This window comes from Anopheles arabiensis, chromosome 2, assembly GCF_016920715.1.
Source record: "Anopheles arabiensis isolate DONGOLA chromosome 2, AaraD3, whole genome shotgun sequence".
NCBI classification, from domain to species: Eukaryota; Metazoa; Arthropoda; class Insecta; order Diptera; family Culicidae; genus Anopheles; species Anopheles arabiensis.
Window position 1 is genome coordinate 110538850 of NC_053517.1, and position 18190 is coordinate 110557039.

The window sequence follows — 18190 nt, forward strand, 5'->3', positions numbered from 1 at the left end:
AATTTACCGCACGTCCAATTCAGAACCACTCATTGTAAAGCAATGCTTGCTTGCATGTGTTTTATCGTAGTTATTTTCCCATATCTCTATTATCTGAACCGTTCCATCCGTACCTTTCTTTGTTGGGAATCCATCACAGCTACCCACACAAAACTCTATGCAAAAGTTCTTATATTCTTTGCTCGTGTGCTTGCATTGCATCGGTATGTACGGTGGCATTCCACCGTGAAGAGCAACGACAATGCACAGATTGCACTGCAAGCTAATGCAATTTCCATTCATGCTAGCGCTCTTCTTCTTCTTTTATGCCGTCGCCAAGGAAACCTTATCCAATGTCAACCGAAACTAGCTTTGTGTTCGAATGCCACCAATTTGAAGCATCCCGGCTTCAGAACGAGGGAATGCTTTTGGCCTGTCCCTGTCCTGTCGCGTTGGTATCGCGTCAATGTCCAAGTCAATCCCGTGGCAGTAAATCTCTCCCTCTCCAGCAAACTCGACAGCAACGTATATTGTACACAGAACACAGTAGTTGTCAGTTGTGAGCACCTGCGTGAGACGAGGGAAGAAGAGGAATGCGAACGCGTACACCTACCTTTCACCATCGTCGTTGAAAGCGAAATCACCGAGCAGCAGATCCCGGAAGCGGTAGCGCGGGGGCAGCGCCATCCGCGACTGCTGCAAGCTATCCCGGTCCACCACCTCGATGATTGTGTCCTCCATGACGCTGGTGCTGGGCCGGGGCGCATCCGCCCGCGGGATCACATATCCACCCGCGGCCCGCCGCGGCCGGGGGGATCGAATCCGTTGCCACACTTTGTCGGCTATTTTGGTACCGGTGCTGTGATACCCGTGCCTGTCAGAAGAGGTGCTAGTGGTGGTGGTGGTGGTGGTTAGGACCGGTCCACCTGACTCAACACCGCCAACACACCGCCAAGCTCTACCGAACCGCTCTCTACACTACGCTCTACGCGTTTGCAGTTGGATTAGATTTTTCAACTTTCCTTTGCCTGATTAGAGCGTGCGGAGAACAGGGGTATCTACACAAGGGTTAACTTCATCGCCTACACTGCCCGAATGTTTTCGAGCGTTCCTCGTGGGGGAGAGACAACTTGCAACACATCACACGGCTGCTCTACACTGCAATACTTACGCCACACCCAGGGCAGGGGGTGCTCGAAATTCAAATCACTTCACGTCACAGAAGCTTTTTCCGATTGCAACCGCAACGCACACCACTCACCACAACAGGCACCTTCCTCTTGGTGGGTTTTTGGACTTTCGTTTCATTTTGCTGCCCTTTGCTGCTGCGTACACTTGGTAACGCCCTGCCAACTACGATTGATTGAACGCACACTCATCACACCAAGCACCAAGGTGACGTTCTCGATGATGGACGGTCATTATGGCATCACATACACACACACACCGGTCACTGGTCACTGGTCACTGGGGACATTTTCGTAGGTGAAACACACAATCGGGGACACAATCACATGCACCAGCTTTCCAGGTCGATTTTGATGTCGGAAAACGAGGAAGATTCTTTTATCACTTTTCACGTACGATGTTCTGAACTTTTAATATATTGCTATTACTTCCGGGGAGGTTGTAACCTTCCTTGAGGATTTGTTTGATTTTCGCCAAAGATTTGAAAACTTACACTGCACGTGTAAGTAACAATACTTGTTTTCGAGGTCGTAAGACCATCACACCATCACACGCCGACAGTCTACGGGGTCGGTCCGGGTGTCTTAATGACCTTCACACGCTGGGTTGGTCTTGGTCGGGATCCAGGGTGTTTGTGTGTGCTCAGATCCGGAGATGGATAACTAAAAATAAATCCAAAGAATAAACACATTCAATGCTACTTACAATATCATTCAATTATTCTCTCTTACTCTCTCTCTCGCACACACACAGTTTCTCTTTGTTTTGTGCACTTGGAGCTGGTTGGAGTTGGTCCAACTTTCTGTGGATTTTTATTTCCAAAACGAAACTCGGCACTACACCCCAATGCTCGCTTGAAAGTCAAAGGGCCACAGTGTCGATCTCGCATAACATTACGACTCTTGTATTCCTTCTTTTGCTTCTCTTTGCAATCGCCTCAAGAACAAATGTATACCGAAGAAATGAATTTACCTCGAGCTGTGATTTGCCCCCTCGCTTTCGAATGATTTGTTCCCAAAAGATTCTGACCTTTTCCGTGGTGCCTGCAGGCGAACATGAAAACAGAACGGTTAATGTAATTCGATTACGGAATTAATCAAACCGGAATATCGCCCAGCCGGCGTTTGCCCCGAACCGGTGTGGCCATTTGCAAGCAGTAAGATTTTCGGAAACGGAACCCCATTTCTGTTACTGGCGGCAATCAGAGAAACAACTGTATTTGGAGAGTTTGGAGAGAAAGTGGTTACAGTATTATTTTTACTTCGGATCTATAACTCGAGCTTTATCGCCATCTGATTCCGGATGGGTAGTTTGTGGCTGGGGAAATAATCTATTTGCCGCGTTAAGTGTATTTATGTGACCTCGGTTACCAATAAACGACTCTAAATCCCTATTCAATGTCTCTGGATTGAATCGAGACATGAAGTTAGGAACTTTGGCAAATGCATTTGTTGGAGAAGATCCTTGATTGTGATGGATTACATTGCATGTAATTAATCACTTTGGATGTTCAACCACGCACAGATTCACGCGTGTGACATCAACAAAATACAAAATACTCGATTATTCCCCAGCGTTACGTTTCATCATAAATCCTCATTATCAATCGTAACTGACAAGTTGCCATCGTTCACAAACCACATAGCAATAACAAGTTCCACTAAACCACAACACAACCAGTGCTACAACTGATGTGGTTTGCCAATAGTTTTCCCACGCTCCCCAACATAAACCGAAGGTACGGAAATTGATTAACAAACAAATATGAATAATCAATGAGGCTTGCGAGCTAAATCTGCCTACCAGTTGCCACGGCCTCTCTCTCCAATTGGGGCTATGAAATGGAGCATGTATATCTGCTCCCTGCCCTACCGCCAACCGCCACCACGCATAATTGAGCATATCAAGTGTGTCAATTGAATTTTTCGCCATAATTTATTCATACCTCAACATATGCTCCCACGCGCACTGAACGATTTTACAGGCACACGCGTGCTGCTTCCTTTTGGGGCGTGATGCTTCCATTTACGCGTCCTTTCTTTTTCTTTGCGCCAAAAAGAAAAACACACACATGTATCCATGGTCTCCATGGAGATCTTAGACGGTGGTTGGCGGTGCGTGAATTGTTGCGACGCTTGCTATACGCGCTCAGCAAGTGATCACAGCGCGTACAAAGCGCAAGGGGCGGAATCTGGGGCTGGCTGGGGAGCTGTTCATATGGACGACACCTCACGCGAAGCTACTAGACGTAAGCCAAAAATGGCTCTTTCTTTGCTAGGAGAAGTTTAATATTATCCTGACTGGAGGAACGCTATTTTTATAACCTTAAAGCGTTCCTCCAATAGGCTACAGTACAGCGTTAGCTCTGAGCACATCGTTTGCAAAAGACGCAATGCTCTAAGAAACAGCTGGAAGCTAACTGTGACGCAAGCGATAGTGATGACGAATATATATACAACACTACGTCACCGTACACTGTGTGTAGTATGTATGTAGGACCGTCTAAATCCGGCACCCGCCAACATTCCTGGGCGCATCCGCATGAACGATCAATTATTTTAATACATTCTTTCCGGGCTGAAGTACACTCGTCCCATGTTCCCAGTATTCTGGACGGCAGAGAGAGAACCCTTCCCTTTTTTTTTGTTTACGTAAACAGCTTCATCGATTTTATGGTAATGAACTCCTCACATTTCGACACCTAAATCAACCTGGACCTGGTGCGACCTACCTGTAAATACCGTTTTCGCCGGTGCAATCTGAAGTACAAGTGGGGCCACCTTTCCCCCCCCCCCCTCTGATGGGACATTTCTGCCCTGCTCAACGTCATCCATCAAGAGTAAGATTCTTAACATGCAAGAACCACCCAACGGGAAGCTATAGCTGTGTATTAAAGTCCTGGAAGGTATCAGTCACGTCGCAAACCATTGAATTACGAAGCAATTCCCGAAGAAATCTACACCAGACATTGGTGCGCCCAGGACGTGAGGAATTTCTCGTCGGCAAATATTTGATTCTCGGGTGGTTCAACAACACCGCCAGCCAGGAGCGTGTCAGCTTTCTGCGTGCAGAAGATCAGGTTCTTTCTTTTTATCCTCCTCCCGTGCTGACAAGCGGTTTAATAAGGAACGCAAGTATTCCTCCGCGTGTTGCGGTTTAACGGTTACCAACGACGACGACTGGCTCAGGTTACAAACAACGGTTGCGTATTATGTCACGCGATTCCACCTGGGCCTACTACACAAACCTGCTTGCCTGCTTGGTGTTTTTAATTATTCACCCAAAGGAGAGCGCCTCGCGCCTGCAGCTTCTTTGCATATCTGGATGCTCCAATCCCAAAACCCGGATGGGTTCTAATGCCCTTTGCCCGAGTACCCGAGTACCCGGCCGATGCGTGGTTTACCTACCTTAGTATGCATATATTTATCCTGCGAGCTCTTGTGGGAGTTGATTCTGGTCGCTCTCTCTCGCTTTCGACTCGCACACAGAGCACACCAATATTTGCATAATCGTACCATGCAGGCACAACCACCAGCGCCGCCACACAGCAGACATTTAATTGCAAATGACATTCAAATGTTGCCACCTTCTGGTTCTGGTTCACCCTTTGTGTTGAACGTTCTCTTGCGTAGATAATCATTCATTGGAGTTCTAAAGCATGGCCGGAAGGCCCACGCGTATCCCGCCGCATCTCGGACTCCATCTAACCTCCTTCTAAACGAACCTCTTCTCAAAGTAATGCCGTTTTCGGAAAAGTCTAGACAAACAGCAAAGAACAGAGGGGGAAAAGGCTTGGGAGTTCGATTTGGGAAATTCAAAGACATTTCGCGCCGAGGCCGGCAAAGATTGTTCGTTGTTCGTTCTTAGGGCAGTACAGTACACACCGTGTTTCCTGCCTTCAGGTGAGATTGGTTTCAATTAACATAGAACACCGTACCGCTGGGCGCCTTTTATCTCATTACAGTGAAATTGAAATGTTTTCTAGGAACTGTTCTTTAGACAATATTTCAACAACAGCAAAAAAAGGTCACCCCTGAAAAGGGGGTCAACCTGGGACGACCTTTGTGTGCCAGCGACCAGTCACACAAAAGTTTGGCGCTTATCGCGCAGCATGGGTAGTTTATTGCAAGGATGTGGTCGTTTTTTTCTTCTCTTCTTTCTAAATCAGTTTAAAATGAGAAGAGTTTTTATCTATCCTCAAAAGAATCCTCCGTTTTCGGGGTTGAAATTGTTGCCACCCAAAGAGCAAATGGGCATTACTTTTGCTCCGTACATATCTCACACACACAGGCCATCGGGGTGCTGTACAGTCTTACAGTTAACTGTATCGGAATAAGCACTTTAAGGCACTCGGTTCGGTGAAAAAAAGGGGTCCCTTGTTCTAGCAGTTTGCTTTTGGGATGGATCCAACACACTGTGTGTTGCAGGATCGCGAACGAAGAAGAAGCTCCTCCTAGAGCAGCAGCAGCAGCAGCTACATTGCCGGAATTACAGCGCAGTGTATGCAGCAGTAGGGGAAAGTGGGGCAAAATGGACCGATTAAGGATTTTGCTGTGTATCTTATTGGTTACACCACTTTACACCGATATTTTGACGGCAATTGAATCGATTTTAACGTCTTATTCATGGATAAAAATCGGAAGTTTACGCAATAATAACAAACATATACGTTTAAAATGATTTTTTTAAATCAACGTCAAAAGTCGTGAAAATGTATTGTGCGAGGTAGAATGATCTTGCCTAAGGGGCAAAATGGTCTTACACATCAAAACTAAAGAGGCCAAATGGACCACAACATTGAACTTAAGGCTTTGGTTTAAGCTCTTGCATCGCGGTAGAATTGAGAAATTAAAGTTTAGTATTTAAGTGTTTTATTAAATAATTTAGTCAAATGCTGGAATATTTCAATAATTTACGTGTTTTCAGTATCTTATCGATGTAGTATACATACAGCACAATTGTATGCATGTAAAGCTAGTTTATTGTGGCGACCTTAGCTTATACCACATCCTCATCATGTTGCTTCTGTCAAAACATACTGATCATTTCACCCCATGTTCCCCTACAGCGAAATTTACTTCCCAGGCAAATGTTTCAAATGTTCCCGGACTGTGTTTGGAGCAAAGAACAGAGTTGCTTTAGGTGGTACAAGGGTACACCGGCTGTATTATTACTATTCGTAGTAGTAGTAGTGTTGGTAGTAGCAAATGCCGGTGGATAGATCGTTACGTTTTGGGGTGAGGGAGGGGAGGAAGGAAAAGCTTGTGTTCGCCCTTTTACTTGCTCGCTGCACAAACACGCTTTTGTAACATCCTTTCCCACGCGCGTGGCGTTAGGCGGAAGAACGCCTAAAGGGGCATGGGAGGTGGTGGTGGCGGTGGCTCGTGCCGGCTCGAGTGTGTTCCAAAAATAGTTTGTCCCTACCGAAGGGAAAATTCGTCACGCCGACGATCGAAGGTGTCGTCGTCGTTGTCGCCGTCGTCGTCGTCCTGATCGAAGGCTGAAGGCACGTCCGATGAAGCATGAATTTCGGTGTCCACTGATTTGACCTCAGCTGACAAGGGAGGCAAGTGGCCGCAAACGGAACTCGCAACACTGGCGCTGTAGTTCCCCCAAAAACAGAACTTCATCGGATTGAGCCGAGCTGAAGGGGACTCATTATATCGGAAAAAGTTGGCTCCGCAAACACACAGGTAAGGCAAAAATCGATGTAGCCGAACATTCGATGAAAATGTCATCCTTCTGTTCTGTTCGTTGGTGTGTGTGTTCGCCCCCACACAGCAAAAAAAAGTCTAGGCTTGGCGATTAATTATGCCTTCCATCCCCCGTCCGTCCCCCGTACTATCCTGCCACACGAGTGACCTTTTCCCGGTTTTGGGGAGAAAGTTACCACCTTTTCGTAGCAATCGAGGAGAAGAAGGCGTTCCAGACGACGACGACGACCACGGTGATGTGATGGTGATGATAATGATAACGATTGACCGAGTTCAACAACGTCGGTTTCTCATCGATTTCTTCTCGATTTTTTATGCCCTCCGGGAACTGTGCTTTACATGGTCGAGGCATTATTTAAGGAAGAGTGATGCGGCAAGCTTTTCGGAATCGGAAATCATCGCCGTCTATTTGCGGACGTGTGGAGCGCCGATGGACGCAAAAGCAAAAGATTGATTGACTACTGCCTCTTCTGCGCGTCATACAGATTGGGAGTTCAACATTGGGGGTGTCTTCTGTAAGCAGGCCTGTGAAGTTGTGAACGTAGAAGAGTTGATGGCCAATGACGATCACACCCGGAGCCGACATGCTAATGCTCCGGAAAAACGAAACAGATAATGGCGCAGTTTGTGTGGAAAGTGTGGGTTTTTTTATTGTCTGTTTATGAATAATTTCCCTTTCCCAATAAGCCACAAACCCTTCGCCATATTTGACCATCGCCACCAATTGCGGTCAGTTTTTGGATGAAAATGAAGGGCCCCACTAGGAAAAAGTATAATAAAATTTTGTGCGGAAACTGCACATAAAAACGGATGCCCGTATTCATTACACAACAGTAACCAAATTGGGAACGCAAGCCAAAGAGTGGAAGCAAAATTGGTTCCATCCTGAAACAAAAAAAGTGGGCTCCTCACTCGAAAATGAGATGAAAATTGCTTCTAATGATGGTAGAGGCCCACGATGCAAAAAACAGAATACTGCCAGCAAAGGATTAGCCCCAAAAAAGCGCCCTGCTTCTCGATGGATCACGGATCATTTCCGCCATGTGAAGGAGTGACAAAGACAAACCGAACTTTGTGCTGAACTTTGTTTTATGGTGCCGGCATTAAAAGGTTCACTCAAAGGTTGTTTTTTGTTTGTTTGATAACTTCTCCCAGGAGACGAAATGTGTGTGTGTGTGTGTTCCGTAATTGGTGAAAGAAGCACAATCATCAGACAGAGAACGCCCGACCGCCTCTTGTTACAGCCAGTCAGCCACACCCGGTGAAGGATAATTAAAACTGAAATCTCTGACCTCTACGTCCTTACGATCCTAAGATAGGAGGGTCATTTCGCGGAGGCGATAGCGAAAAAAAAAGGTTAATTGATAAACTGCATCGTTGAGTTGGATTTGTTTAAAAAAAGTTATGCTTTTTGGGAACCCTGTTTTGTTTGCGTCAGCATAGAATTAGTCTCAAAATGGTTCACGATGACATCATCCTTTCCTTTTTTTGTTTGTTATTGCATAAACTGCTCTTTACGCAATTAAAACAATACAGATGGCCGCGGGTGCCGCGGTGTTTAATGTTGTAAAACAGATCCGCTGTTTTCTTTTCAAACGTCCGTTGCGCGAATGTCCGAACTGTGTCCGTAACTGCCCAGGCAACCAAGCCGAGCTAATAAAATCATGGCAACCAAAGTCAGCGGCACCATCAGAGCATGGTGCTAACTAGATCGTAAACTTTGTAGCTTTAACACACACACATACAGCGAGCAAAACAGAGGTGTTATGGTGGTTTCTCTCACACTCACCCCAAATGCCAGATGTTCGGCAAGACAAGAACTGCAAGAAATTCGACATTAACTTACACCACCGGGCCCAAATCTCGGACACCATCTCGGGACACACAAGTTCAGGTGGTGGCTAAACTATCTCACTTTTTCACCTCAAAATACTACCACCACAAGACAGCTATGGAGCGCCACAGTACAGTACTAAACAATTTGATCAGACGCGCTCTGTTGACCAAGGGATGACAGTTCGATCTGTCCCATGACACCTGTACGGTGTTTATTTGTTTGTGCTCTTTGTAGCTTAATCAACGCCATGCTAGGCGTTAGAGCAAACATGCACACCGACACACATCGACGCTTTATACTATTAGATCATAGGATAGATTGTTTGTACGCGCGTTGTTTATCATTCTAGAGCACTGGGGCATTGGTCGTTATCTATCGTTTCCTTTTTTTCTATCTCTCCCTCTCTCTCTCTTTCTCTAAAAACACGTGCCAGCCATCTGTCTTGTCAGCCGTTTGATCGATCCGGGAAAAAGGCTTCGCATACATGTTTTTATTGCTTTCCTTTCATCTGCACGCGTTTGTGCAGGTCTCTCCGTGTGTGTATCTTTATGTCAGCTGTCGCTTTTGTTTGTTTTTCACTTGACTCGTTCACTCAGGTTCAGGTGCAGGTGACACATTTCCTCACCCTTTTTTTGTAAATTTGTGCAACTTATTCCATTCATTAGCACACAACGCCAGGGGGGAGAATCGTTTGAACATTGAACCTGTCTGTTAGCACACCAATTTTCGTCCGTTTCTATGGCCGGATATATCGGATGAAGAATTGTAACATGCTGAATCAAATTTATCAACGTTCGAAACATAAAAGTAATAAAAAAAATACGATCAAACTTGTCCATTTTCCCTTTCAACTCAGAACAACACACGCGCGCACACATCACACACAGAGACAGATACCGGGCCCAATTTGATGAAGCACGTTTTGCACAATCTCTTGTCGCAACACACATAAGAGTAGGCGAGGAGTAGGCAGCTGCTGCTGCTACAAAACAACACATTTGGGAGAAAGGAAAACAACACTTTTCGTTTAAAGTACGAAAGTGTACGGAGAAGAATAAAAAAAAGAAGAGGACAAGCAGTGCCGCCGCCGGCAGGATAGTGTCGTGACAATTGCCCTCGGCCACTGCCCTTCCCGTTTTTGCTGCGAAGCCTTATCGCTTGACTACACTTGATATCCTCGCTTGCTGCGATGACTACGGACACTTCACTGCACTCGCAGCATCTTCTCGCAGTGTGTTTGTGTGTGTGTGTGTTTGTGTGTGCCGTAGTGTGTTAGTGTATGTGTCAGGAGGATCACCTCCCTGACCCTGGTGGACGGAAAGTGGCGCACGTGTTGCGAGTGTGCGACTTGTGTGTTGCAACCGGTCGGTCAAGTGCTCGTGACCGGTTTGTGCAAGTGGTAGCTTGCAATTATCATTAGAAAAATGGGTACGCGGCGAAGGGTAGTAAGTAGCGAGTGTAGTGGTCCTGTTGTAGGTGCAAAACACACCAATCGGCCGACCACAGTGTCTAATCACCACCAACACTTGCTGGATTAGAATGGAAGAATGTTCTAATATCTAATTCCTAGTGGATCACAGAACACCCTTAGTATGGTCGCACAGCTGTATGAACTGCATCACTACACTTTAAACACAACTCTGATTCATTTCATCTCAAACACACATTATTACATCACGATCGTACACCAACCCAACGGATTATTGATCACACCTTTACACACCTGCAAGAGCAGCCAGCACAACGGCGGCAATTTCGACTCACGCGGCATGCACGCACGCACCACCTTTAGCGGACGAGCAAGCACGCACGAAGCAGAATTCCTCCAATCCGTTCTGGTCCGAGCAAAACAACACACTCGCGACGAGTTTGCCGGAGAAAAACGATTTTCCCGGCCAGATGTTCGAGACAGCGTACGTTTCGTAATGCTCCGTGTCAGCCGAATCAGCCGTCGGTATGGTCGCGACTGAGTATGGAACTGTAGTTGATGCTCCTGCTCTTCGAGCGAGCAAGCTTCCTTCCGAGCAAGCTCCATGCGGTTACAGTGCTGGACGAGTGTCGGCACACTACACACTTGGCAGATGATTGATCGCCAAAAAATTACATTTATTGTTGGGTTGTTTAAAATATGTTGCTAAATTATTATAATCACTTGGCTAATATATATGTTTATTTCACATTGTTGTGCTCTTTATAGAAAATGATAGTTTCTACGGTCAAATTCATGTTCCAAATTAATGTGACTTCAAAGTTTATTTCCATTCAGCAATGAATTTCTACCATAGTTTACCGAGGACCGTACGAGGACCCGACATTGAGAGTAGATTTCCCGCCTATTGCAGCCGAAATGGCTCGTGACCGGTTTGCCTGGAGTTTGCCGGAGAAAAACGATTTTCCCGGCCAGATGTTCGAGACAGCGTACGTTTCGTAATGCTCCGTGTCAGCCGAATCAGCCGTCGGTATGGTCGCGACTGAGTATGGAACTGTAGTTGATGCTCCTGCTCTTCGAGCGAGCAAGCTTCCTTCCGAGCAAGCTCCATGCGGTTACAGTGCTGGACGAGTGTCGGCACACTACACACTTGGCAGATGATTGATCGCCAAAAAATTACATTTATTGTTGGGTTGTTTAAAATATGTTGCTAAATTATTATAATCACTTGGCTAATATATATGTTTATTTCACATTGTTGTGCTCTTTATAGAAAATGATAGTTTCTACGGTCAAATTCATGTTCCAAATTAATGTGACTTCAAAGTTTATTTCCATTCAGCAATGAATTTCTACCATAGTTTACCGAGGACCGTACGAGGACCCGACATTGAGAGTAGATTTCCCGCCTATTGCAGCCGAAATGGGGGAAATTCTCCGAAATGAAAAGCTCTCCGCTTCTCCTTATCAAGCTTTTCCCATCTGCTGCTGCTCTCAGTAAGCTCCGACAATTTTCCCCTTGTTAGAATCCGCTCAAAGAACGTTTGGTCCCTTTCGTGCTGTTGTTCTGGCGTACTTTTTGAAGATTTTGTTTTAGTTTACTTCAGTTACTTTAGAGAGCTTTCGTTTTAAGGGGAGAATTTCCACTGTTACTTTCCAAAGCTCTTTTGGGGTTTAATGTTCTTGTATGATCCATGAGCTGTGTTATGCTTTGTATGATGATGTATTATACTATTAGCGTAAATAGAATGTGTAGAAATTAGTCAGATGGATATCTGTTTTATTACCTTTCATCATGCAAATTGTACACTTTTACTTTCACCAGACGCCGAAGTGCCATATGTGAAACAGCATAATAGTTTAAATATTCAACAAGTTCTTTCACCACAAACAGCTATTTTTAGCAAGCAGAGTTTATTTTAGTATCGCCATATGCTGCACAGCTACATTCTGTTTATTGTGGAGTCTTGTTTACCTTAACATGACATGCAATCAAAATACGGACCCTGAGTTTGAAACAGCTAACGGTGTCTGCCCAATGTTTGTATTGATTTGATACATAGATTTTTTTTCTTTTAAGAAGCATTGCGCTTCATCCTTTTTTATTCTTAATCAAACTTTTTCATCATTTTTTCTATACATCTAAGTTGATTATTCTACAATTATTGCTAATTTATTGAAAGCGTTAAACTGTGATATTATAATTAAAAAGCATTGCAAAAGGAATATATTATCATAACGAGCTAGTTACTGCACAGGTGCATATTAATTTATGCCAGCGCAAATGCCCAAAACCGGAAAATAAAGATTATTTCAAGGTGCTTTTGAGCAACCGTTTCCCGATCGATATGCGCCTAAATGTATGCAATCCTCTCTTCACACCTTGTTAGCGCATTGCTGCTTCCCTCATTTTGTCACCTGGGTGGCGACGTTTTGACAGGTCGAGTGGAAGAAAAAAAACATGCAACACATCAAAACAAACACGACACGGCCGGAACGACACGAAGGCAATCGCCGTTTCTACTTCCCAAAACTATTGTTTCGCATTCAATTTAATCCAAAATGCAGCCAATAGACGAGAAAGAGGACTACATTCAACAGCGGTTGAACAAAGTGCTGGAATCACGCATCGAAACAGACCGCGAAACGCTGGACGCACTGTCGGATCTGTCCACCTTCTTCAAGGAAAACACTCTTCAATCGCGTCGTAACTTGAGATCGCAAATTGAGAAGAGAAGTCTGGAAATCAATCAGGTAAGATGTTCCGTGCATTTGATGCGTTTCCTATTGTAATGCAATGTTGTTTTGCTTTTTTAGAACTTTTTAAGCGCCTTCAAGGAAGTGAAGGAAGCGCTGGACGGTATCTGCGATGACATCAACTCGATGAGCCAATCGGTCGAGAGCATGAAGTCGCAGCTGCGTAACACCGAAGCCCAAACGAAGGACCTCATCCAGCAGGCAAACACCTTGCAGGAAGAAAATGCAAAACTACAAACCCAGCAAAAGATTGCGAGTGGGTTTTTGTCCCGTTTTCAGCTGTCCGTCGCCGAGCATCAGATGCTGTACGGAGCGAAGCGGGATGCACCGATTACGGCCGAGTTTTTCCAAGTGCTGGATCGAGTTCAGCGCATTCATACCGATTGTCGGACATTGATGCAGAGTGGCTATCAAACGGTAGCGCTGGATATAATGGAGGAGATGACATTGCACCAGGAAGCGGCTCTGGAACGATTGTACCGATGGACACAGTCCCACTGCCGCAATGTGGAGTCCAACGAAATGGGTGTACTGATCGTGGAAGCGATGGCAAGATTGCAGGAGCGACCAGTGCTATTCAAATATGTCGTTGATGAGTACTCCACCGCGCGTCGTTCGGTGGTTGTGCGAAGTTTCATCGATGCCCTCACCATAGGTGGCCCGGGAGGAAATCCACGCCCGATAGAGATGCTTGCGCACGATCCGAAGCGCTACATTGGCGATATGTTTGCGTACATCCATCAAATATTGCCTCCGGAAAAGGAAAACCTGCAAATGCTGGTGCGGAACTGCGACAAGGAGGACATTTCCGAGCAGATTCAATCGGCCATGATAAACCTGTCCGACGGGGTGTGCCATCCGCTGCGTGTGCGCGTGGAGACGATCCTGAACGCGGAGAAGGACACCATCATTCTGTACTCCATCTTCAATCTGATCAAGTTCTACCAGAACATGATAAATGGCATCGTGAAAGGCGGCCAGCTGGAGCAGTGCATGGCCGATATGCAGCTGTTCTCCGAGACGACGTACCTCAACAGTCTTACATTCCAGGTGAAGCAGCTGCTTCAAGGTCCGAACGAAAATCGCTTGGGACTGGAGCCCCCGCAGACGGATCTGGTCCCATCGCCTAGCGTCGGCCGACTGTTGAATCTGCTGAAGGAGATCCTTTCCGTTGCCAGCATGGTTGCCGGCAGTCAGACGGACATTGTGAAGATTGTCGGCTGTGTCATTGATCCGCTGCTGCAGTCGGTACAAGAGTCGGCCTCCCATCTGCCCACAACGGACATGGCTGTGTATCTGCTGAACTCGCTGTATCAGATAGAAAGTGTCATTTCGATCTACGAGTACATGGAGGAGCGGCTGGAACGGCTGCGTGCTCAGTCGGACGCTCAGATCGATACGCTGACCTCGGAGCAGGCCTCATCACTGGTGGCGAATCTAAATCTGGGCCCCATTTACACCGTGCTCCAGGGGAATGCTTCACAGATCGATCAAAGACATCTGCAGACCTTTGTTGTAAGCAAGCGAAACGTTCACTATAGAGCGGTTGTTAACATTCTACTTCTACTCCTCACAGGTTAAATTGGAACAATTTCTCCAAACTCCTGAAATACTGCTAGTCCCGCAGGTGAATCTGCTGCTCAGCAGCGGACATCGGGCAACGGTGCAGAAGCGATCGTTCAACGTAATCATTGCAATCTATCGTCAAATTTACGAGCGCATCAACGATCCCAAAAATGGGTACACGAATCCGGAAACCATTCTTTCGAAAACGCCGGAACAAGTAGCAGAGCTTCTTTGTGGGTAAGTGTTTTCTCTCCGGGAGGTATTGGAGGATAGATGGTCAAACGAAATATTGTTTTAAAATAAATAATTGATGATTAAAAGGTAATGTCCATATTTCAACGAAAGAAACTGAGCATTTAAATTATTTGACGAAAGCACCAAGATGTGTATAGAAACCACCTGTCGGGCAGAATGTGTGTTGAAAGTTGTTTTCCTTCTAAAACTTTCTAATAAAAGCATCATAAGGGCTTCGTGTTATTACGGTAGTTCCTAAAATCCATTCAATATCCCCTGAAAGTTCCCTTTTTGGGCTAGAATAAAACAAAACCCCAACCGCAATTCGCCCAAACTGAACGAATCTACCACATCTATATGAACCTTGCCGAGACCCCGACACGCAACTGTCAGCTGTCAAACGGCGACGCAAGAACAGCTTTCGAAAAGCGCTTTGAGTTTTTATTTATTTTCCTCCCGTGAAACGCGCTCCTTTTTCCGTTTCCAGTTTCCTGTTTTGTTCGCCCCTCTCTCCTGCTGTGTGTCCTCGTATGCGTTCCCGCCCCTGTACGGCTGTCCCTTGTGCGGTGCGCCGCCCTTCATTTCCGCGCCCTTAGCCAAGCTAATCTCCAAGTTGCGAAGACGAACCCATCCGCCCGTCGGTGTTGTGCGCTGGTGTGTTCGTCCCGTTTTCATTCATTCAGTCCGTTGCGAGCATTCCTCCGTTCTCCGTCTGACCGTTGGTTCGTGTCGTGTTCTCTCGAGTGGAACCGTGTGTGTCACCACATACTCACACACACACGCAGACGTGCGCGCGTTCGCACACAGACCACTACCACCACCACCATCAGCCTGTGAGCTCGCCGAGGGTCTAGTAGTCTGTTTTTGTGTGTTTCGAACGTCGAACGCAACCGTCCTCCAGTGCTGGTTCGGGCGGTACGGGCCACCGTTTCGTTTGCGGTCTCGCAAAGAGGCGAAGAGAACAGTGTGTGTGCGTGTGTTTCCAAATCCAAATCAATTGCAGCTGCTTGGAATTGGCCTGCAATTGCTGCACCGACTGTATGCACTTTGGCTGTGACGGAATGGTGCAGCCCCGTAGCATTCTTTCGCACGAGACGTGAGCAACCGCAATCCCTTCATCACAAACACCGTTCGTCCGTCGCTTGCTGTGCACGGGAACGCAGTCGGAGTCTCTTGTGTGTATGTGTATGTGTGTTTGTGCCAAGGAGAAGGTGTGTAGGGGAGTGTAGCGTTGCTGTCGTCGTTGTGAATGAGCAGTGTGTGCATTGACTGTGTAGAAAGTGGCCGTGGAAAACTGAAGAGCCCATTTCGAGGGAATTGAAAACAACGGGCTTTTCAACGGGCCTTGTGCCGGAAGCCAAAACTGCCACCGGCGCGCGTTTGTGTATATGTGTATGTGTGTGTGCGTTTGTGCGTCCGGTCCCATCCGTGTTTTCTGTGGTGATCGCGTCCGACAGTGATCCCCGCCTTGCCCGCTGGCTGGCTGGCTGGCCCCCAATCTTCCCGGAGTGTTGTTGGGCGCACAGCAGTGTGTGACGTTTACACTTTGCTACCGTTTCTGCCAGACGGCGGAAAAAGTGAGAAGAAGGAAAGAAAATGTAACAAAGCGTACGTGAGAGCGAGCGTGGGAAAGAGATAGAGCGAGAGTGAGTGCGTGTGCAATTGCGATCGCGTTTGATCGTGTGTGCTCTGGGAGCGAGAGAGAGAGCGAGCAAAGGAGAAGGAAGAGGTGCATTTTTGATCGACCCTTTTTGCACAATACTCTGCAAACCTGTGTGTGTGTGTTTTGTGCGTGAGTGTTTGAATGTTGGTAAAATAAGAAGAAACAGGGCCGGGGGACAAGAGAAGCATCCCCTAATCCCCGGATCATATTCGCAAAGCAAAGCGGAAGAAGGCAAAACAACAACGAAGGAACGTCAGTTAGAAGTTGGTGGTGTTGTGTGTTATTTTCTGTGCGTTAAGTGGTGAAGGAATTCCCTGGCGGCAGAGCGAGAGAGAGAGCGAACAAAGGCGAAGCAGCGCAGCAGCCTCGATCGAGCGCGCGAGTGAACGAGAGGGAGCATCGCGCGCGCGGAGGAGCGCCCTCGGAACACAACACACACTCATCTCAAAATGGCGGATTCATATTATCAGGTACGATCGCGGACATATTTTCTCTACTGTCGGCGCTCCAACACACATACCTCGCGGGGTGTGCTGTGTGCTGTGACACCGCAGCTCCCATGGGAAGTGTTCGCCCAGAGAAAATATCACTTTTTAGGAGGATAAATTACAACGCGTCTCAAGGTGTGTGATTCACACATACGCAATTGGGGCGCCGCATTAGTGTGTGACTAATGTTATCTAAAATAGTACGCACCACTAGACGAAGGGGGGAGGGGGATGTGAGGCTTCTTCTTCTTTCCCATTCCCGGTCCCTGGAGGTGGTGCTGGTGGTGGACAAGGGCGGCTGACCGGTTTGTTTTGAGACATTTATCACAACCACTCTGCTATTTGGTTCAAATGTCAGATCTGAAGCGCGCAGGCAGGTTCAAGGTGTTTATTTATTTTTCTGCGAGAAGATTCTAGTGCGTGTGCATGTGTCTGTGTGTGTGTACGTGACTGAACTGTAGCAGGCGACGACGACAACGCATGGCTTGCTTTGGATAAGCCGGCTGGCTCTGTTAGCTGTGCGCCGGGGGGACTTTTGGCCAGCTTAAGCGTGTTTTCCCTTCGTTTTAGGATGAAGAATGTGCCCCGGGAGGTCTCTTTTTTTTTTGCATAAAATGGAGTATTTTTGCCGACGCGCACAGACCCGTTCGTCATTCGCAATTTTGTGACAATTTTTGCACTAATTGCTCTCTTGTGAAACTGCCTCGGGACAACTGTTGTGTCTCCTTCTCCGGACCGATTGGCCGATCCTCCTTCCGCCCACCATACGCAAAGTTTTTGGTCCTCCTCTTGTCTACGGTCTCTGGCCTGTGTCTCTTGATTGGCGTGACCTAGAGCATCGTTTATCTTCCGAAAACGAACGATCGACTGGCACAGACGGCAAGTGAGAGGATCGTACCCCGCCCGCTTCTACCCCAGAAAGGTAAGACGCGAAGAGTCACGGAATCACTCGCTGCTTGCTCGAGTGGTTTTTGCTTCTCCAATGGGGTGGTAGAAGTATTTAAGATAGAAACAGGTTTTAATACCTCTGCTCTCCGTCCGTCTGCTTCTCTTCTAGGTTGCTGGTGATGAGTTTTTTTGTTACCTTTTCGCTGCAAATATGTGTGGGAATAGAAGCACACACACACGACGACGACGACGAGTGTATTTCACCGGTTGCGCGATGGAAACGCGAAAACCGATCGATCGTCTTCTTCTTGTTGTCGCAAATCAACCGTCCCCCCGCCGACCCCACGCACGCCGTCGCCGACACACACACGGTGGACAGAGGACCGAAGATGGCATGTACGAATTGCTTTTAATTGCCGAGCCGGACTCAACACGCCGACGCAAATC

The 18190-nt window shown here is 46.8% G+C and overlaps 3 protein-coding genes across 4 annotated transcripts in view; 2 read left to right on the forward strand and 1 right to left on the reverse strand.

The window, feature by feature from the left end:
- Window positions 1-10694, reverse strand: part of LOC120893429 (potassium channel subfamily T member 2) — a 154949-nt gene extending 144255 nt beyond the window's left edge. The window contains exons 1-2 of one of the 2 annotated variants that reach the window (XM_040295300.1): window positions 10442-10694; window positions 593-1829 (exon numbers count right to left, since the gene is read on the reverse strand). In XM_040295300.1, the coding sequence (XP_040151234.1) occupies window positions 593-720 (128 nt within the window). In that variant the 5' untranslated portion in view covers window positions 721-1829; window positions 10442-10694. Of the gene's footprint in view, window positions 1-592; window positions 1830-10431 lie in introns of both variants that reach the window. The other variant, XM_040295301.1, reaches the window with a different exon arrangement.
- A 1932-nt stretch (window positions 10695-12626) lies between these two features.
- Window positions 12627-14790, forward strand: LOC120896480 (conserved oligomeric Golgi complex subunit 6). Its single transcript, XM_040300637.1, has 3 exons — window positions 12627-12901; window positions 12965-14419; window positions 14481-14790. The coding sequence occupies exons 1-3, from the start codon at window positions 12710-12712 to the stop codon at window positions 14709-14711; spliced, it is 1878 nt and encodes a 625-aa protein (XP_040156571.1). The 5' UTR covers window positions 12627-12709; the 3' UTR covers window positions 14712-14790.
- Window positions 14791-15104: 314 nt separating this feature from the next.
- The window catches only part of LOC120897508 (serine/threonine-protein kinase N), a 61915-nt gene continuing 58829 nt past the window's right edge, over window positions 15105-18190 (forward strand). Inside the window, exon 1 of the mRNA XM_040302461.1 lies at window positions 15105-16837. Coding sequence (XP_040158395.1) covers window positions 16817-16837 — 21 coding nt within the window. The 5' untranslated portion in view covers window positions 15105-16816. The remainder of the gene's footprint in view (window positions 16838-18190) is intronic.